The sequence below is a fragment of the Crocuta crocuta genome, unplaced genomic scaffold, assembly GCF_008692635.1.
Source record: "Crocuta crocuta isolate KB4526 unplaced genomic scaffold, BGI_CrCroc_1.0 scaffold546, whole genome shotgun sequence".
NCBI classification, from domain to species: Eukaryota; Metazoa; Chordata; class Mammalia; order Carnivora; family Hyaenidae; genus Crocuta; species Crocuta crocuta.
The window spans coordinates 4,448,701-4,470,884 of record NW_027527441.1 but is presented as its reverse complement, the minus strand read 5'-3'; the positions used below and the strand labels follow the sequence as shown (position 1 = coordinate 4,470,884).

The 22,184-nt window shown below is 36.9% G+C and overlaps 1 protein-coding gene and 1 long non-coding RNA gene across 8 annotated transcripts in view; one reads left to right on the top strand and one right to left on the bottom strand.

Annotated features, from left to right (window-relative positions):
* WRN (WRN RecQ like helicase) overlaps positions 1-22,184 on the top strand; it is a 131,926-nt gene that overhangs the window by 51,187 nt on the left and 58,555 nt on the right. For all 5 annotated transcript variants that reach the window (XM_077760808.1, XM_077760800.1, XM_077760813.1 and 2 more), the window contains 6 exons: positions 1,090-1,157; positions 1,707-1,815; positions 2,366-2,434; positions 7,295-7,377; positions 10,990-11,096; positions 20,834-21,021. In XM_077760808.1, the coding sequence (XP_077616934.1) occupies positions 1,090-1,157; positions 1,707-1,815; positions 2,366-2,434; positions 7,295-7,377; positions 10,990-11,096; positions 20,834-21,021 (624 nt within the window). The remainder of the gene's footprint in view (positions 1-1,089; positions 1,158-1,706; positions 1,816-2,365; positions 2,435-7,294; positions 7,378-10,989; positions 11,097-20,833; positions 21,022-22,184) is intronic.
* Positions 875-16,423, bottom strand: LOC144228918 (uncharacterized). 3 transcript variants are annotated; one of them, XR_013334306.1, is made up of 3 exons: positions 16,362-16,423; positions 10,374-10,578; positions 875-1,117 (listed from the first exon to the last, which is right to left on the bottom strand). It is a non-coding gene; the product is annotated as an uncharacterized LOC144228918 (long non-coding RNA). The 3 variants fall into 3 exon arrangements; XR_013334304.1 differs by having other exon boundaries at positions 10,374-10,547; XR_013334305.1 differs by having other exon boundaries at positions 10,385-10,547.

Sequence of the window (22,184 nt, the reverse complement as noted above, 5' to 3'; positions counted from 1 at the left end):
AGGAGGCACATTTACAAGTATTAAAAGGAGATGAATAAAAATGAGATGAGGAACAAGTAAATTTGAATAAAACTAATAAGAATGTAAAAATCTAAACTGGATATTTCCTACTCTGGGAATTTAAAATTTAACCCATAGAGGCATTTCTTTCCTTTCTTCTTTGATCTTAAATGTTTTTTTTTTTTATTAAACTATGTCCTACATACAGAAGAGTGCACATGAATGTACAGATGAATGAATTTTCACAAACTAGGCACCCTGTGTAACCAGCACTCACATAAGAAAAAATAGGTCATTATCAGCACATCAGAAGATCACCTTTCCTATTGATTTTTCCCTCAGCATTTTATTAAAAAATTTTTCAAAGATAGAGTAAGTTGAAAGAATTTTTTTTTTTTACTATGAATACCTGTCTATTCAACATTTTACTATCCCTCTTTATCATATATTCATCTATTACCCCTTTGTCCATTCCTTAATCTATCCAATTTTAAAAATGCGTCTTAAGGTAAATTGTAGACATCATTACATGTCTCCTTAAGTATTTGAGCATATAAATCATTAATTATAGTTAAATATTTATAGTTTATTTCTTTTGATGTAAAATTTACATAAGGAAATGGTCAAACCTTAAGTATACATTTTCACATCTTAAGTGTGCAGGCACACATCCATGTAGCCTAAACCTTCAGTCAAATATGGAACATTACAATCACTCCAGAAAGTTCCCTCATTTCCCTTCTCAGGCAGTCCTTGCCCACAGAGCATTTCTTTTATTTATTTTAAATCAGTAATAATTCTACTGGATTTCTAGTACAAAGCATAGAATTTATTTTATACTTTAGATATATATATCATGAGATTTAATGCATGTACCAATTGAAACTCGTAGTTGTGAAGTCAGCTTGAATGGGAGCTTGACCACATGAGGCTCTTTGTTTTAAAGTTCCAGAGTTTATACATTTTTTTGTATCGAAGCTCAAAAATGTAAAAGAAATTCAGTTGGAAGTAGTGAAAACATTAAACAGGTTTCAACTTCTTGGTTTCTTGTTAGGAAAACAAAAAGACCTTTTGCTTTTTACCCTCCAGGGTTCAGTGGAAGGTGATTCATTCTGTACTAGAAGAAAGAAGAGATAATGTTGTTGTGATGGCAACTGGTAAGCTGTACTCAAGTAATAATGTAGCCTTCTAAAATACAAAACCTAACGGTTTTTTTTTTAAAAAATTTTTTTTAAATGTTTTTATTTCTAGGAGAGAGAGAGAGAGAGAGAGAGAGAGACAGCGTGAGCAGGGGAGGGTCAGAGAGAGAGGGAGTCACAGACTGAAACAGGCTCCAGGCTCTGAGCTGGCAGTCAGCACAGAGCCCAACGCGGGGCTCGAACCCACGAACTGTGAGATCATGACCCAAGCGAAAGTCGGATGCTTAACCGACTAAGCCACCCAGGCGCCCCACAAAACCTAAAGGTTTTGAAGGGTGTAATCTTTCACTGAACTCTCAAAACATAAATACAAATGCAAATGGCTTAAAATTCAGAAGAGAGTGATCTGAGATTAGATGCTCAAATTTATGCATGAATTAGCTCTTAGGAGGATAAGAGGGTAAGATGTTAGTAGTGATCGTTCATCTCACCCAACTACGTTGTAAGAAGAAATCGAAGTACCAATGCTTTATTTTTATTCTGTCAGTGTATTGTTTTTATTTACAGGATATGGAAAGAGTTTGTGCTTCCAGTACCCACCTGTGTATGCAGGCAAAATTGGCCTAGTCATCTCTCCTCTTATTTCTTTGATGGAAGACCAAGTGCTCCAGCTTAAGTAAGTAATGGTGGTTTTTGTTTTCTTCCGTGAAGGAAACATGTAATCTATCCTGTTAAAATCTAGTTCCCAGTAACACATTTCTGTGAATGTTGCTCTATCTTTATTGGTGATAAATGACCCTTTGGTAGAAGGACATACCTTCTTTCTTGAGTTCTCTATAATCCAAGGCTACAAGATGGCCCCAATAAAAATTTGTGTAACAGCAAACACTAAGCCAGTTTACATTCGTATCTCAAAATTCTTTCCTCTTTTGGTTACCTTTGCTTAGCTTGGTATGAAGTGTATACATGAAAGTATAATTTTTAGTTACAGAAACATGTTCAACCTCTTTAACCTGAGTTTATAATCTTTTTGAAAAACCTGCCTTAACAACTTGCTTTCTACTATGGCCTTTGAAGGAATTTGTTTATTAAATTAGTGAGTTATAAAAAGAGTAAGGATTGCAAAGAAGAGGAGTGTTCATCATTCTATTTCTTTATTTCTTAAGAATGAAGTTGGTATTTGTAGTGTATACATGGCTCCAGCATATTTGTTTTTCTTGTTATAGGATGTCCAACATTCCAGCTTGTTTTCTGGGATCAGCACAATCAAAAAATGTTCTAGAGGATGTTAAATTGTGAGTAACTTATATGATTTCTGATCATGTGGTTGTGTCTATGATATGTGAGAGAATTTTATTTAATGCATGGACAAAATATTCCTGATTTTAAAAAGTACTTTGTCTTATAGTACATTTGCAGAACTGATAATTTAAAAAATCTTTAAAACTTAAAGAAATCTATTATATTTAGTTCTCAGACTGTGAATTTAGCATTGTAGTCTTAGAATTGTAAAATTTTGGTTTTGAAAGAGAAGTAGAGTATGTATCTACTTTTGTCTCATTTTTACAGATGAGGAAGTTGAGGCCCAGAGTAAGTAATTTGCCTAAAGTCACTCAATGAATTCATGGCTGAGCAGGGACTGGATTCTAAATCTCTTGCCTCACTAGTCCTATCGTGGCATAATTTCTAACAAGAATAAAGTCTCACATATGCACAAAAATATGTGTGTATATATATTAACACTGTATATATCTTCATATGCACACATATACACAGGTATTTATTGAGTTTTGATAAATACATACAAATGTATAACCTAAACCCCTATCAAGATATAGAATATTGCTGGCATTCTAGAAAGTTCCTTCATGTTTCTTCCTAATCTGTCGTTCTGTCTCCATTCTAAACCAAACCACTATCTAATTTTTTCTACCATACTTTTTTCTCTGTTCTAGAACTTCATATAAATGGATTCATACAATAAAAACTTTTGTGTAAGACTTCTTTCATTCAGCAAAATGTTTTGAGAATCCTTCCTGTTGTTGCATGTATCCATAGTTTTTTTGCTATATCAGAATGAAATGTCATCATATGAAACACAGTTTGTTTTTTCATTTCCTTAATAACAGCTGCGTAAGCTATTTTTAGTTTGGGGCTATTACTAATAAAGCTGCTGTGAACGTTCCTATAAAATCTTTTTTTTTTAAATGTTTTATTTATTTCTAGGAGAGAGAGAGAGAGAGACAGCGTGAGCAGGGGAGGGTCAGAGAGAGAGGGAGTCACAGACTGAAACAGGCTCCAGGCTCTGAGCTGGCAGTCAGCACAGAGCCCGACGTGGGGCTCGAACCCACGAACCGCGAGATCATGACCTAAGTGAAAGTCGGATGCTTAACCAACTAAGCCACCCAGGCGCCCCTATAAAATCTTTTTTAAAACATACGTTTTCTTTCATTTTAAACATTTTAAATTTATTGAGGTATAGTTGACGTACAATAATTTTACATACTTAAAATGTCTAATTTGGTGAGTTTGGCATATAAATGCCCACAAAACCATCACTGCAATCCAGATGCTGACCTTCTATCATCCTCAGTGTTTACTTATACCCTTTGTAATGCATTCCTTTCACTTATTCCTTACCTTCTGTATCCTACTCACCAGGTAACTACTGATCTACTTTCTGTCACTCTAGATTAGCTTCTGTCTTCTAAAATTGCACATGAAAAGAACCAGTCATACGATATGTGCTCATGTTTTGTCTGGTTTAAATCACACAGCGTAATTACTTTGAAATTCATCCATGCGGTTACATGTATCCGTTGTTTATTTCTGTTTTATTGCTGACTAGATTACGTCATATGGGTATTGTCATAATTTTGTTTCATCTGTCCAACTGTTGATAGACATTTGCATTGTTTCCAATATTGGGCTGTTACAAATAAAGCTGCCCTGAACATTTGTATCCAAGTCTCTGTATAGACATGTTTTCATTTATGTGTTCATTGTTATGTGTTCATATGTGTTCACTGGTATAAACCAAGGAGTGGAATCACTGGATCATATGGTGAATATATGCTTTACTTTTTTTTCTGATTGAGATAAATTTACATAATAATCACCATTTTAACCATTTTACATGTATACAGTTCACTGGCTTTTAGTACATTCACATGTTTGTACTATCCATCTAACCATCTAATTCCAGAACATTTTCATTATTCCAAAAAACCTCAGTATCCATTAAGCAGTCACTCCCCAGTGTCCATTCCTTCCCCCCACCCCCCGACACCCCTTCAAACCACTAATCTACTTTCTGTTTCTATGATTTGCTGATTCTGAACATTTCAAATGAATGGACTCCTACAGTGTATGGCCTTTTGTGTCTGGCTTCTTTCACTTAGCTTTAGTTGTCAGTATTTTATTTCTTTTCTATGGATGAATAATATTGCATTGTACAGACATAACATACTTTGTTTAACCGCTCATTAATGATGGACATTTAGGTTGTTTCCACTTCTGGCCATTGTGAATAATTGCACTATGAACATTAGTGTGTAAGTTTTTATATGAAGATATGTTTTCATGCTTTTGTGTATATGCTCATGCGTGGAAATGCTGGGTCATAGGTAATTCTATGTTGACTTTTTAAGAAATTGTCAGACTTTGGGGTGCCTGGGTCACTCAGTCAGTTAAGCGTCTGATTTCGGTTCAGGTCATGATCTCACAGTTCATGGGTTCAAGCCCCATGTCGGGCTCTATGCTGACAGCCAGCTCAGAGCCTGGAGCCTCTTTCAGATTCTGTGTCTCCCTCACTCTCTGACCCTCCCCTCCTCATGCTGTCTCTCTCTCTCTCTCTCAGAAATAAATAAAAAACATTAAAAAAAAAAAAAAAGAAACTGTCAGACTTTGTTGATAGTGACTGCACCATTTTATATTCCCAGTAGCAGAATCTGAGAGTTTTAATCCCTCCTCCTCTCTGCCATTGCTTGGTATGGCCAGTCTTAATTTTAACCATTCTAATAGAATCTCAGTGTGTTTTTAATTCGCAGTTCCTTAATGATTACTGAAATTGAACATCTTTTCATGTACTTTTTGGCCATCTGTGGATCTTCTTTGAGGAAGCATCTATTTACGTCTTTTGCCCATTCTTTATTGTCGTTTTTTTCGCTTACTGAGTTTTGGTAATCATTTATATATTCTGAATACAAATTCTTTACTTGGTACATGCAAACATTTCTAGTTTGTGACTTCTCTTGTCGTTCTATGAACTGTGCTTTTGAAGAGCAGCAGTTTTTCATTTTGAAGTCCAGCCTGTCAGTTTGTTCTTTTATGGATTTTTTGCCTTTGGTGTGGAATCTAAGAAACCTTTGCCTAACTAAGGATCACAAAGACTTTCTTTTATATATTCTCCTAAAAGTGTTGCAGTTTTAAGTTTTACATTTAGGTCTATTACCCATTTAATGTAAATTTTGTGTATTGTATCAGTTACTGATTACAACTTATTTTCTCTTAAGGATATCCAATTGGTTCCAGCTCCATTTGTGGAAGATACTCTCCTTCCTCTACTGAATTGCCTTTGCACCTTTGTCAGAAATAAAATGACTAGATACATGTGGGTCTTTTGCTATAATCTTGTTCTCTGTTCTATCAATCTGCCTGTCTGGATTGGTGTCTTGATTACTGTAGCTTTGTAATAAGCCTTGAAATCAGGTGGCACAAGTCTTCTAATTTGTTCTTTTGTTTCAAAGTTGTTTTTTTTTTTTGTCTTTTCTAGATCCTCTGTGTTTCCATAAGTATTTCAGTATACATGCTGCCAAAATGAGCACTCCTTGAGTATTTCAAAATTACCTTTTCAACCCACATGCCAGCTGGAATTTGATTGGCTTTAACTTCAATGTAGATATCTGTTGAATTAGTTGTCTTTATAATTATTATTACTATATTACACTGAAAAAACTGAGGCACACTGAAGTTAAGATCACTTAGCTTGTAAGAAGTAGAATGAGATTCAGACCTTGGGCAGGCTTATCTCAGAACTTGTTATTTATACTGTTTTCCTGTGTTAATTAGAATATTGAATTAATTTCATGAGAATAAAAGCATATCTATTTTGTTCCTAATTGTTCTCTTCCTAATTCCTAATGAAAGCACTGTGCCTAGCACATAGTAGATGAAATATTTTTAAGTCTTTTTATATAGGAAATTAAGTTTTCGTTCTATTTAACTTTATGTCTTCACTTAGTAGAGTGAAAAGGAGGCTCTATATATTTTAAATGCCCTAGACCTAAACTTTATTACAAACATTGTTTAGTTAGGATTCTGTCTGCCCAGAATAGAAAAAAGTCAAGCTAGCTTAAGCAAATAATGAATTTTATATTAAGGGTATAGGAATGTCTCGTGGGTCACACTGAACACAAATTAGCCAACTCTTAGGAAGAGACTTTGAATTGGGTATCACAAATACAATAGGGCTTTCTTTTTGTCTTTGTGTCTTCTTTGTTGTTCTCTCGGAAAAGATAAGCATTTTCTGCTTTTCTAGTCACAAGATAGAGAAGACTGCGCTGCAGTTCCTTTTTTCACTTATTACTGGTCTTGTCATTTGCAGAGACTGACTAGTTGTTCTTGGTTGGAACCCCAGATTCTAGGTCAGAGACCAATTGATGTGACATTGATACAGTGCTGAACCCTGGCCCAAGAAGACATATTTAGGCAAGAGAGCAAAATACATAGGAGAAGCATGGGCACTGTGGGTTTAAACACGGGAAGGGAGTCAGTGGTAGGGTAATGGGTTGTAGTTCTCCAAGAAGGAAGGATGGTATGTGGGTGGATTGCTAACACATAGAAGGTTTACCATAGGCTTGACCGTTTAACTGAAACACTATAGTTTTCAGGGCTAGACTGCTGGAAATCAGGACCAGGCTTCTAATGTCCTGAGTACTCTTTGCCACTTTTTATTTTGATGTGTTGAGGAGGAATCAAAGAACTAATGTATGTGGATATATACACGCACATGTAATGTTCATTTAGTTTTGAGTGGTATAATGTATTACTTACAAATTTGTCAGGTATTATGGTTTTAAGTTGTAATTCATTAGGTGATTATTTTTCTTATTGTATATATCCTTTTCTATTTCTTTTGTTTGTTTGTTTTACAGAGGCAAATATCGGATTGTGTACGTAACTCCAGAATTCTCTTCAGGTAACTTGAGCCTATTCCAGCAACTTGAGGCTAATATTGGTAAGTAGTAGGATAGGATCTTTTTATAAGTGCTTATTTAATTGAGTNAAGTCGGACGCTTAACCAACTAAGCCACCCAGGCGCCCCGAGTTATCCTTTAAAATTAAGTTTATGGATGGATATTGGATTGCAGTTCTGTTAAAGTTTATTTCAAACATTATTTCCTCCAGGAAATCTCTGAATTTTCAACTTGGTGTCTTCCCTGTCTTTTTCTTTGTACCTATAATTCCTTCTGTCATAGAAATTAGGCTTCTGTATTATAATTGCCTGTTAATAGATCTCTTTTCTTCTGCTAGATGATAAACTTTTTTGGGGAAAAAAATGCCCTGGCACATAGTAGGAACTTAAATATATTATTAAATGAATGTTGCATTTTAGATTCTATGAAATTATAATTTCCTTTTTTTCATATTCTGAATCTGAATTAAATCAATGTAGTAGTTCTCCACCCTTGTTCATGAGAATCATTTTTCAAACTTAAGAAAAATGTAGTATCCTCTAAACTTGAAAGTTCTGATTCAACATGCCTTTGGTGGGGCCCTGACCCCTGTGGTTTTTCACTAGAGATTCTGATTTGCAGTCAGGCTTGAAAACCACAGTAACTTTGATTATTTGCCACCAGTGAGTATGATTTTTAAAAGTTACATAGTATATCAGAGCTTATTTCCTAGAAAATGTAAATAACAGAATTAGTCAACAGATGGTGCCCTATTTTTTTTTGTACTTTAAAAATTTTTGTCTGCTTTTTTTTCTTCTTGATGGCTATAATAGGCTATCCAAGAGTTGCAATCATAGCATAGCTCATCATTCAGACATTCAGTTCAACTAACCGGTCTTAGTTTTCTAATATTATTTGATCTCATTGAATAATTATATATTAAAATAATTCTGAATAGATAAATTTTCAGTATTGCACCATCTCATTTACTGCTTGGTTAGTAGCATATAATTGTAGGAATACATTTAATAGTTTTTGTAATAATATAATGAAAACAAATTTGTATCTTTTTAGTATGCATTAAATACTAACAAAAGAATGAGGACAGAAGCTGACGTTTGATTAAATATGTTATCAAAGATATATTATCAACATTGTATCCCCTATTGGCATATTTTTGATTTTAATGAAAGACAAATTTGTTGTGTCTCCTATTCAATTGTGTGGAATTCTTAAGGATATTACACTTCACAGTAAGCCTGAATACCGTAGGTATAGGAATTTTATGATTTTATAGCAAAAGTGAGGATCTGTATTTATGGTGAGCTGGATATGTTTTGTTCTATTTTAATATTTGCTTTGTTTCTGTGATGGAATTAATTGGTTATTAGCTTAAAGATTTGCTTAGATCCTTTGACAACTAGTTATAATTCTCTTTATTTTTTTGTAATGGATTAAATTATGAATCACTGCAGCCTTTAGAGCAGAACACTGCATAGGACGGATGAAAATGCTCTTTTTGGTTGACTCTCAATGTTAAACAAAAGGGGATAAATTCTTTTTGAAAGATTTTTCTTTCGCTTTTGTTTGCAGGAAATTGTAAAATGCTTGCAAATGTGAATCTGCTCAGAATTCCATTTGTACAGCAGTTTGACATTTAACTAATCAGGTTTATGCTTTTATGTTACATTATTTAAGTAGTATGCGTGTATAACAGAAGTAGCAAACATAATTTTATATGGAGACTCCTTAAAACCAAACAGACTTGTAATTGTCTTTTGACTTTAGAAATAAGCTTGAGTGGCAGATAAGCCAAAATGAAATATGTATAGGACTTGGGCAGACACTTGGACTTGCAAATTTAAAGTGAAAATTGGTGGGGCGCCTGGGTGGCTCCGTTTGTTAAGCGTCTGACTCTTGGTTTTGGCTCGGGTCACGATCTCATGGTGTGTGAGTTTGAGCCCTGCCTTGGCCTCTGCACTGAAGACATGGAGCCTGCTTGGGATTCTGTCTCCCTCTCTCTGCCTCCCTCTCTCTCTCTCTCTCTCTCTCTCAAATAAATAAATAAATATTTTTAAAAAATAACATGAAAGTTAGCAAAAGCTTGGTGAAACTAATGGTAAGGGACAAATTTCAGCTCCATTAAGAGGTAGTTAGTCAAAGCTGTAATTTTAAGGAAGGTTTTAAAATAAAAGAGGAGCCGTCATGTTTGTTTTAACCTATTTAATTTAAAATCTGGGTCATTTAGTTTCTAAAGCTCAAATTAGTGGTAACATTGAGGTTTTTCCCAGCTATGCAGTAGCAGCCAGAGAATTTTGATACTAATCAGCCTGTATTCATATTTAGTAGGTTTTATTGTTTTGCTTTCTCTTTCATCTCTATTGTTATTTGGTAATCTCAGTGAATTGTAATTGTTTATTTGCTTGTCTGACTTTTCTTGTAGAAGTGTTAGCTTTTCAAGGTTACGGAGTACGTTTTGTTGATCTTTTCCTAGAAAAGGGTATGGATCATAGTGAACATTTAATAACTGTAGTAGTGTATTTTCTTTTTTATTGAGCTTTTATGCCAGGCCCTGTCTTAGCATTTTATGTGAATGATCTACTTTAATCTTCAGAGTAAGTAAAAAATGTTAAGTACTATTATTATCTACCTTTTATTTGTGGGAAATTGACAACCAGAAGCTTAAGTAATTTGTTTAAGTTAATACAAATGTTAGTGCTGGAGCCGGGTTCTACCTCCAGGTAGTCTGACTCTAGAACACATATTTATAATCACCCTCCTAATGGCAGAAAATGATTAATACTCAAATAAGTATCAAGTAATGAAGGACAAAATTATTTTTGTCTTAAGCATTAATTTGGTAATGGAAGGCAAAAGCACGGCTATCATTACTTTGAAATATCTAAAGACATTTTAATGGATGGTTATACAATAAAGCCTGTTTCTGAAATGCATTACTACACACTATTGATTCTGTTTCATTGTGGGTGTGTGATGCGAGGCAGAGTGTAGGAGTTGCTAGGGGAAGGAAGAACGAATTGCATTCCTTTTTACTTACTTGGTACATACCGAGATTTAGTTCTTATCATCTTATAATAGAAAATGTGGATGTCATCCTGTCTTCCAATATTGGCATTTCAGAGCAGCTCTCTGCAGTATGATATGTGATCCATCACGGACAATGATACGCTTCATCTCAGTAGGAATGTGCTCTTTCTGTCTCTTTTGACAGCTAATCGATAAGATAAAATTGAAAGTGTTACCTAAGAGAGAGGGGGAAAAAACTCAGCTTCTCTTTTTTTAAGACACTGTCATTGCAAGTGGTTCATGAGTGATAGTTTTGAGGACAAAGTAATAGTAAGTAACTCATTTCTTTGAGGAATAATGATGAAAGTTGAAATGTAATAAATAATGTTGTTTGAATCCAAGTTTCCTTCTTTTAACCATAGGCCTTTATCCATGTATCTCCCGTCCTCTGTTCTCATAATGACTTTTGATGTTCCCTGATGTCATTTATGCTTATATTTTTCTATGAACCAAATACTTTGATTTGTTATTTATTTTCCTTTCTGTGATATTTATATACTTGAAGTAAAGGTGATATTGATTTAGATGAATTTATTGCCTCTTTTTGAACTTTATTTTCCCTGTTTTTATATTTTTCACTCTTATAGGTATCACACTTATTGCTGTGGATGAGGCTCACTGTGTTTCTGAATGGGGACATGATTTCAGAAATTCATTCAGGACTTTGGGCTCCCTAAAGAAAACACTCCCCACTGTAAGTTTGCCAAGTGCAGTGTCTTGAAATGACGTTCTTAACAAAGAAGAGTCCAGAATCGGGGAGTTGTCATTAGGCTGAAGACTTCTCAGTGAAAGGGCAAATGGATGGTGAAAGCAGGGGGAAGATTTTTTTAAAATTCTGACTGGCTTTCTTCTAAGGTTGGCCTGTAAGTTATTGAGGAATACTACAAAGCAGAGATTGGTAGACATTTTCTGAAAGAACCAGATAATAAATATTTTAGGCTTTATGGGCCATGTATGGTCTCTGTGCCATATTGTTCTTTGTTTATTTGTTTCAAAACCCTGTAAAAATGTAAAAACTGGGGGACCTGGGTGGCTCAGTAGGTTAAGTGTCTGACTTCGGCTCAGGTCATGATCTATCAGTTCGTGAGTTCAGACTGTCAGTTCATGAGTTCAAACTGTCAGTTCGTGAGTTCTGCACTGTCAGTGCAGAGCCTACTTGGGATTCTTTCTCTCTCTCCCTCTCTCTCTCTGACCCTCTTACCCCCTCTCTCAAAACAAATAAAGTTAAAAAAATTTATAAAAACTATTTTCTTGTGGGCCATAACAAAACAAGGCCATGGGCCATATTTGACCTGTAGAACATAGACACTACTTAAAATTGTTTTTTCAACATTTCTTCTTTTTTTTTTTTTTTTAACATTTATTCATTTTTAAGAGAAGGAGACAGAGCACAAGTGGGGGAGGGCAGGAGAGGGAGATACAGAATCTGAAGTAGGTTCCAGCCTCTGAGCTGTCAGCCCAGAGCCCGATGCAGGGCTTGAACCCACAAACTGCCAGATCATGACCTGAGCCAAAGTTGGATGCTTAACCAACTGAGTCACCCAGGCATCCTGGCAGACATTACTTTAGAACCATGTTTAGTCTGCCATGTGTTCTCAGTGAGCTCTTATGCATGTGTCCTTTTCCTCTAGGGTGCTGTGAAAGAATGGTTACCTTTTCTTGCATCATATTGAAAACCTGAAAGATGAACTAAAGAGGTTTCAGTAAAGTTTTTAGTATTGGAACACGACTTCTTCCCTAATTATAAAGAATAGAAAATTTCTACATGAGTATTCTACATGAATGGCATGTTTTATATGAATGGCTTGAAAACTGAAAGTAATGGCAACAGTTTATTTTCTATATTAAAAAATTATGGATTCNCTCTCTCTCTCTCCTAGAAATAAATAAAAAAAAATTAAAAAAAATTATGGATTCAAAGGCAGTTGTAAAAACAATGTACAAGAGGGGGAGGGCCTATGTACCTTTCACACAGTTTCCCCAGTGGTAACATTTTGTATAACCTTAGTAACGTCAAAACTAGTTAGTCTCCACAGTTTATTCTTATTTTACTGGTTTTATAAGTACATGTGTGTGTGTATGGGAGTTCTGTACAGTTTTATCTCATATGTAGATTTGTAAAACTATCACTGCAGTCAAGATACAGAACTGCTCTGTTAGCACAAGACTCCTGAAGCTTTCCTTTTCCAGCCATACCCACCATCCCCCAACCCCTCACCCTGACTTCTGGTGACCACTCATCTGGTCTCCATCTTTATAATTTTATGTTGAGAGTGTGATATAAATGGAATCATACTGTCACCTATGTGAATTCTTTTTTTTCAGTCAGCATAATTCCCTTGAGATCTGCCCAAGTTAGTATGTGAATCCAAAGTTCCATTTTATTGCTGCATAGTATTCTATTGTATGGCTGTACCAAGTTAACCATTTACCTATTGAAGACCTTTGTGTTGTTTCCAGTTTTTGCCTATTATGAACAGCGCTGCTGTGACATTTGTGTACACACAAATGGTTGTACACATTGGTTGTACACAAATGTCAACCCAGAAGTTCTTCATTTGGCAAGTGTGTGAAAAAACTGTGACCATAAGTTTTTATTTCTTTGGGGTAGATGCCCACGGATGCAGTTGCTGGTCCTATAGTAAGTGCATGTGCGGTATTTTTTGTTTGTTTAAAAAAAATTTTTTTAATGTTTATTTTTGAGAGTGAGAGACAGAGTGCAAGCAGGGGATGTGCAGAGAGAGAGTTAGACACAGAATCCAAAGCAGACTCCAGGCTGTCAGCACAGAACCCTATGCAGGGCTCAAACTCACAGACCGTGAGATGATGACCTGAGCTGAAGTCAGATGCACAACCAACTGAGCCACCCAAGCACACCATGTGCAGTTTTTTAAGAAACTGCCAAACTGTTTTCCAGAGCGGCTGTACCATTTTACATTCCTTCCAGCAGTGTTTGAGTGACTCAGTTTCTCTTCATCCTTGCCAGCATCTGGTGTTACTGGTGTTTTTTATGTTAGCCATTTTTTAAAATGTTCATTCATTTTTGAGAGAGAGAGAGAGAGAGATGAAGTGATGGAGTGAAGTGGGGGAGGGCAGAGAGAGAGGGAGACACAGAATCTGAAGCAGGCTCCAGGCTCTAAGCTGTCTGCACAGAGCCTAATGCAGGGCTCAGACTCATGAACCATGAGATCATAACCTGAGCCAAAGTCAGGCGCTTAACCGACTGAGCCACCCAGGTGCCTCTGTGTTAGCCATGAAAAACAATTTTTTTTTTTTAAATTTTATTTTAGAGACAGAGAGGGAGAGCCAGAGCAGGAAAGAGGCAGAGGGAGAAAGAGGATCTTAAGCAGGCTTCATGCTCAGTACAGAGCCCCACACAGGGTTTGATCCCAAAACCCAGTGATCATGACCTGAGCTGAAATCAAGAGTCAGACACTCAACAGGCTGAGCCACCCAGATATACCATATGTTAATGTGGAGGATTAGCTTTTTTTAATTTGCATTTCTTTCTTTCTTTAATGGCTGATGATGACATCTTACATACTAATGACCTCTTTTGTAAAATGCCTGATTTAATTGTTTTTGTTTTTTACTATTAAAGTGTTTTATTGTAGATACATATGACTCCTTGGTCAGATATATGGTTTGTAAATATTTTCTTCCAATTTGTAGCTGTTTTTTCATTCTCTTCAGTGTGGCTTTCATATAGCAAACATTTTTAGTTTTGATAAAGTCCAGTTTATCAGTTTTTTTTTATTTTGCTCTCCACCTAACCCTAGATCCTGAAGATTTCAAGTCCATGATCCATTTTGAATTAAATTTTGTGTGACATGTGAGGTTAAATTGAGGTTCATTTTTTTGCCTGTAGATGTCTAGTTGCTTGAAACCAGTTGTTGAAATGTCTGTGTGTCCCTCTTCTATTGAATTGCTTCTGACACTTTGTTAAAAATCATTTGGGTATATTTGGATGAATCTGTTTCTGGGTTCTCTAGTCTACTGTATTAATTTTGAATGAATGAACAAGGTTGATTCATGTTTAGATTTGCCACACAGTAGTGAAGCTATCGTGTCTTCTGAGTTCTAGATTTAACAGTGATGTGAGTAAAAAGTGTTAGAGATTGTTTGTTATTTCTTTTGGTAGAGTGTAGTTCATTTCTGCTGCATATTAATTATGCTTCTAGCTAGCAAAATTTTTTTATTCAAAAATATTTTTTTAATGTCTGTTTATTTTTGAGAGACAGAGCATGAGCATGAGCAGGGGAGGAGCAGAGACAGAGGGAGACACAGAATCTGAAGCAGATTCTAGGCTCTGAGCTATCAGCACAGAGCCTGATGCAGGGCTCAAACTCACAAACCGTGAGATCATGACATGAGCCGAAGTCGGACACTTAGCCAACTGAAGCACTCAGGCAGCCCTAGGTAGCAAAATTGAGAGCTTCTTTTTGTTAGCTCTCCTCATAAAGGTTTGGTTAGAGCAGACATTAAAATAAAATAAAATAATAAAATAACCAAGAAAAAAACTTGAATGTACCAGTTACAAGTATATACTGAGAGAGAATCAAACTAGACTATGGGACTGGCCCTGGTTCAGTGCTTTCATCTTGGGTAATCCTTACAACAAGCCAGCAAGATCATTATCTGTCACCAGGTTAGCACATTCTCCTGGTTCTTTTCCTTCTTTCCAGTCTCTTCATACTCAGTCTCTTCTGCTTGTTTCATCTCATCTCCCTGCACTTTTAACACTGGCATGCCTGAAACCTTAGTTTTGGACTTACTCTCCTTTCTGCACTTAACCCACCCTGGTCATTCATCTAACGTATGAGTTTAAATACCATCTATATGTTGACGACTCCCAAATGTATATCCCCCACTCAGTTAATACCAGCAGGGTATGAATGATCCAGTTTCTCTGCCTCTTTGCTAGCATTTGGTATTATCACTATTTTTATTTTAACCATTTTATAAAACTCAACATCTCTCTACTTAGATACCTCATAGGCATCTCAGACTTATTCTTGAGGGAGAGAGGTAGAGAGCAAGCATGTACAGAGAAAGAAAGGAAGATAGCATCCCAAGCACACTACACATTGTCAGTACACAGCCTATTGTGGGCCTCGAACTCACAAACTATGAGACTGTGACCTGAGCTGAAACCAAGAGTCAGACACCTGACCCACCAACCCACCCAGGCACCCCTCCCCCGTGTCATTTAATAGTAGCCTATCCTTGTGGTGCTCAGGCCAAAAATTTTCAACTCTTCAGAGTGCCTGGGTCGCTCAGTCACTTAAACATCTAATTTTTGATTTCAGCTCAGGTCATGAGCTCATGGTTCCTGAGATCGAGTCCTGCATTGGGATTCTCTTCCCCTTCTCCCTCTCTGCCCCTCTTTCCCTCTCTCTCTCTCTCAAAATAAATAAACTTAAATACGTAAACGTGGGATAGAGCATGAGGAAGAAAAAGAGAGTTGAAAATTTTTTTATTTTAAATGTTTTTATTTATTTATTTTTGAGAGGTGGGGGGAGGGGCAGAAAGAGAGAGGGAGAGAGAGGATCCCCAGAGAGGATTTGTCAGCACAGAGCCTGACTCAGGGCTTGAACCCACCACCCTGGGCTCATCACCTGAGCTGAAATCAAGTTAGGAGTTTAACCCACTGAGCCAGTTGGTTGTTCCTCCAGCCATTTAAACAGTGAGGAAATCTAATGAGATCTTCAGGATATATATAGAGAACCTAATAATTTCTCTCTTGATTCCTGTCACTGTCCTGGTACTAGCCACCATCTCCATATCTCCACTGCGGTAGGCTCCTCATTGGTCTTCCTCCTTTCATTCTTCTCCTCCTTCACAATCTATTTCAATACAGCATCTAGAGTGATCCTTTTAGAATAGTAAGTCAGATAGGTCCACTGAAAATCCTCTAGCAGTGGACCATTTAGCCCTAAATAATGACAAAACTCCCTACCATGTCTTATGTGATCTGGTCTTCCATTTTGTCTTGGACTTCATTCTCTACTTGTCTCCTTATTTGCTGGGTCCTGGCCACAACATTCTCTTTGATATTCTTCAACCGAGCATGATCTCACAATAGGGCTTTGTTCCCTCTCTTCCCTCTCCCTGAATACTTCTCACCCAGATAATTCACATGGGGTGATCCCTTACTTTTCTCAGGTCTTGGCTGAAATACTGCTTTTTCATTTAGGCCTTCTGGGCCACCATATTAAAAATTTCAAATTAATTCCCCCCCTCCAACATTCAGTATTCCTACTATTTCTTTGCTAACTTTTAAAAGCACTTACCATTGTTTAACTTACTGTATTACATTTTGTCTATTGTCTATGTGTCCCCACTAGGATATTCTTGATGGGGACAGGCTGTTGATGATTTTGCTCATATCATCTAGAATAGGACTAGGTACATAGTGGATACTTCATAAATACTTGGCTAAAGGAATAAATGAATTCTGATGAGAAAGCCAAGAATCAGAGAAGTCACCTTCCCACGCAGATAGTGGTGGAGTTGGGCTGTAGTTTCACATGGGACACTGTCCTAGTTTCTCAAGCAAGTGTTTTGAAAGAAGTAGAAAACATAGGTATAGTTTCTACCCTAAAGTAGCTCATAGTCCAGTAAAGGAGTTTAGATCTGTACCTGTAAAAGTAGAAGCAATAGTACCAAACAGTAAATGGTGTGTGGAACAGTACAAATAATATAGAAATATTAGCAGTGTTAATAGTAGTTAATAGTATAATAGAAGAAAAAGATATTTGTATGGTGGAAGTCAGTAGGTTCAGTGTGCCTCAAGGTCTGCTTCCATTAATTTAGAATGGTTTAAAGTAAGCTTTTGGAAAATAGGAAGATTGCTTTCTGTAATCCTTTCCTAGGCCTTTGATTCCAAAAGGATTGTGTTAGAGGAGTTTTAAGTAGTTGATGCAGTTCTCAAACACTTTTCAGTGGTGAATTAAATCTTTTATTATGTCTGGCTGTGGACTCCATTGCATCATTTTCAATTCTTGTGATGATTCAGTATAGCACAGGGTGTTTGTCAAGCAATGGCTGAGAAAACCTTTCCCCCTCTAGCGTTTCCACAAATCTGTTGATTCGCTAGCTGGTGAGAAATGCCACCTGGTGGTTGTAGGACTCTCGTTTTCCTCACGGTTCTCTGTGCTCTTCTCCTCTTTCTAGCTACAGTCACAGGGGGACAGCTGATGCCGCTTCACACCATATGATTTCTAGGAGTTTAAAAATAGCAGAGAAATCACTGAACCACTTGGCATAAAGATTCCCATGTGGAGAGAATCAGACAAAGTGAGTCTCAGAAAGAGCAACTAGGCAGAAAGCTCTACACCAGTCTTAAAATTCTTTAAGATTCAAGGAGAAGGAGCTGTGAGATCCATGAGACATGCTGATTCTTTCCATTACTTCCTCCCCCAGCCTTTCCCCAAGATGGCACACCACGCTCAGTAATTACTTGGACTGAGTGACTGAGTGAATGAATGTGTGAATGAAGCATATTATGCAGTACTGAGTGAGAATTAGCAACACGACCCAAATTTAGAAGCAGATGAAATAGTTACACTGCTTCGAATCTGTAGGTGCTATACCAGTGAAGTCTATGAGTGAATCCTTCCTAAATTTAGAGTCACAAGATTAATTTATATTTTTTGCCTGTTTTAACAAAACTCAGTACTTATGTCAAAGAAGCTAAAGTCTCCAACTTGAAGAGTAAGAGTTTTCATGAATTAAGAACTTGATATGACTAAGTGACACCGTAATTTATTGCCCAAATCAGTTTGCTTTGGCATGTTAGAGATTCCAAGCTATTAATATTTATGCTGTGAAGACATCATAAACCGGAGTGTCCCCGGAAACCAGGAGGTGTGATCACCTGGTCTCATAACCAGCCTGTGTGCTATTTCCAGGCGTCACTCTCATTTATAAATTTTAAATGTCATAAGGTACCACAGACTTCTAAGAGAAATGATTATATTCATTTCTGAAGTAAAAGGAAATAGCTATTGTTTTTTACAATTTAATATATTCCACGGGCACCTGGGTGGCTCAGTCAGCTGAGCGTCCGATGTCGGCTCAGGTCATGATCTCACATCTCATGGGTTTGAGCCCTGCGTTGGGCTGACAGCGCAGAGCCTGGAGCCTGCTTCAGATTCTGTGTCTCCTCCCCTGCTCGTGCTCGCTCGCTCTCTCTCTCAAAAATAAGTAAACATTAAAAAGATTAAAACATAAAATATATTCCTCTTATTTTCTAGTTGTGGAAGCAGCATTCTTAACTTTGACTTTCTAGAGCACTAGAGGCAAATGAGTACATTTACGGTGATTTTTCATCTTTAGCAGGTCACTGGCATAGGGCGTTTCTAGTGGCAACATGGGAATATCTGAGTTAGAAGAGAGTCGGAGCCCACTACATATTATATTAAAAACAAAAAACAAAACTGAGGCCAAGAGAAACCCTTGCCGAAGTCAGTGGCAAATCTGGGATTAGTGCCTGTGGCTCTGGAGCTTTCATATACAACTCTTTCTGGTGGTGTGATGACGTCAGTAATGACTGCAACTTTTTGGGTGCTTACCGTGTACCATGTATTACGTGGCGCACATTACATGTCCTGTCGTTGTCTGGTCTTCACGGTGACTTTATGAGATTGCTGTTATGGTTGCCATTTTATAGATGAGGAAACCAAAGTTTAGAGAGTGAAATAAACAGCTCAAAATCTCCCACCAAATTAGTGACAGGCAGGATTTGAACTCAGGCAACTGACTCTACACCAGTTATTTGTCACTACCATGCTGTGCTTTTGCCTGACTTTTCTATTAATTTCTTCACGAGGTGTCCTGTTCCATGCTTAACTTCTTATTTTCAGAAATGCATTGCCTGTCCACTCATATATCATACTATTTAGAAAAACAAACCAAACCCTCTTATTCTTGGTATCCTGAAAACATCATTAACTTAGTAAACTGGAGAGAGGTTATCCAGGTCATTAAGAGCTGTGTTTCCAGGGGCACCTGAGTGGCTTAGTTGGTTAAGCGTCTGCCTTCAGCTCAGGTCATGATCTCACAATTTGTGGGTTCGAGCCCCATGTCAGGCTCTGCGAGCTAGCTCAGATCCTGGAGCCGGCTTTAGATTCTGTATCTCCTGGGGCACCTGGGTGGCTTAGTCGGTTAAGCGTTCGACTTTCGCTTAGGTCATGATCTCGCGGTTCGTGGGTTCGAGCCCCACGTCGGGCTCTGTGCTGACTGCCAGCTCAGAGCCTGGAGCCTATTTCAGAGTCTGTGTCTCCCTCTCTCTCTGACCCTCCCCTGCTCATGCTGTCTCTCTCTCTCTCTCTCTCTCTCCTAGAAATTTAAAAAAAAAAAAAAATCTGTTTCTCCCTCTCTCTCTGACCCTCCCCTGCTCACGCTGTCTCTCTCTCTCTCTCACAAATAAATAAAAAACATTAAAAACAAAATTTAAAAAAAAGAGCTGTGTTTCTAGATCTGAGAAGCCGTAAACCAATATATAAAATAGGAGACAAATATTTACTGCTTTGTATAGTTAGATTTTCAGTGAATGAAAGGGTTTATGAATTGTGAATTACAGATTAATAAAAAATACAGCATATCATATCCCTTGTTTATATCAGCACCATTATAAATGTAATAAGTATTTGAGAAATAATAAATGAAGAGTTAGATAGCTAATAAATAGGTAGATTGTATTGAAAAATGTTATGGGTTTAGTGTTTTATTTAAATGATTTATGATTTTTTTTAAGATTAAAAAAATTTTTTTTAATGTTTATGTATATTAGAGAGAGAGAGAGAGCGAGCAGTCAGGGGAGGGCCAGAGAGAGAAGGAGACACAGAATCCGAGGCAGGCTCTAGACTCTGAGCTGTTAGCACAGAGCCTGATTTGGGGCTCGAACTTGTGAACTGTGAGATCATGCCCTAAGCTGAAGTCAGACGCTTAACCGCTTAACCGACTGAGTCACTCAGGTACCCCTTAAGATTTTTTTTTGTTTATTTTGAGAGAGTGCATGCATGCACACAGGTGGGGGAGGAGAGAAGGGGAAGGGAGAGGGAGAAAGAGAGGGAGTGGGAGAGAGAGACAGAGAGAGAGAATCCCAAGCAGGCTCCTCACTGTCAGTGCCAATCTCATAAATGGTGAGATCATGACCTGATCCAAAGTCAAGAGACCGATGCTTAACCAACTGAGCCACATAGGCACCCCAAATGATTTCTGATTTTTACAAAGTAAATGTATGAAGGCTGAGAAACAAGTAAGTAGGAACTTTTCTTTTTCTTCTTTGAAAAGGTAATTTTAAAGTTACATTTTTAACATTGTTACTCTTATAATTGTTTTCCAGTTTCTTTGTAAGAAGGTAGTAGAAATGTTGGGAATTAATGAGTGCTCTCCTTTCTGAAAAATCAGTTTTATTTCATTCAGGTTCCAATTGTTGCAGTCACTGCTACTGCAAGTTCTTTAATCCGGGAAGACATCATCCATTGCTTACAACTGAAGAATCCTCAGATTACCTGTACTGGTTTTGATCGACCAAACTTGTATTTAGAAGTTGGACGAAAAACAGGAAACATCCTTCAGGATCTAAAGCAATTTGTTGTCCAAAAGACAAGGTGAAGATTTCATGGTTGATAAATTTTGGTTAACTAGTTCCTTCTTTTTAGAAAATTTGTTTTATTTGTTTATTTTTTACCATTTCCGTCTAATGCATATTTAACATATTTCAGATTCTACTTAATTTGTTTCCAGTCAAGTGTGATGTCATATAATCAAGATAGTGACTGAGAAAATAGCCTATTTCTGAAGGCAGAAACTAATTCATCTGGTATTTTCTACTTCACATTTTTGCTTGAACAGGAAATAAGCTCTTATTTTTTTTTTTTTAACTAAACATTACACCCAACGTGGGGCTTGAACCAACGACCTTGACCCTGAGATCAAGAGTCACATGCTTTACCGACTGAACCAACCAGACACACCTACACTCTTAATAATTGACAAGTAAACAACAGAAACAACTGAATCTTTTATCCTAATTTTATCTAGTTTGCTAATTTTCTAACTAATTGAGTATTAGGGAATTTTATTTATTAAAAAACAATTTTTTAATGTTTATTTTTGAGAAAGAGAGAGTGAGAGTGAGCGAGCGAGCAGGGGAGGGGCAGACATACACACACACACACACAGAGAATCCGAAGCAGGCTCCAGTCTCAGAGCTGTCAGCACAGAGCCTTATTTGGGGCTTGAACCCACAAACCTCGAGATCATGACCTGAGCCAAAGTTGGACGCTCAACCTACTGAGCCACCCAGGTGCCCTGAGTATTAGGGAATTTTAAAAGTCATCTTACTGATAAATACTTTAGAGCTCTTATTATATGCCAACGACTATCCTAGGTGCTTTGTATAAGTGATCCTTGTAACTGCTCAGTAAGCTACATATTATTTTTATTTTACTGATGAAGAAACTGTCACTAGTACTTTGTCCTGCTTATTTTGTTTAGAGACGTTTTATATGTATGCTAGGAAGCTTTCCTTTGCCTTATTTCCCTGATCTGTCTTGTTGGTGAAAAACTTGTAACTGTCATGTTACGAAATGTGTTTTTAAGTCAGAATTCTTGAAAATAATGTTTGTCCTACCAATATAAACACAAAACAAATCTAGGCAAATAGAGTTTAAAGAACATCATTAGTTTCTTCCTTAAGGACTACTGGGATCCTTTAGGTTGAATTTTAATGTAGAATTTGCTATTGGCTTGATTGTACTATATTTAGATT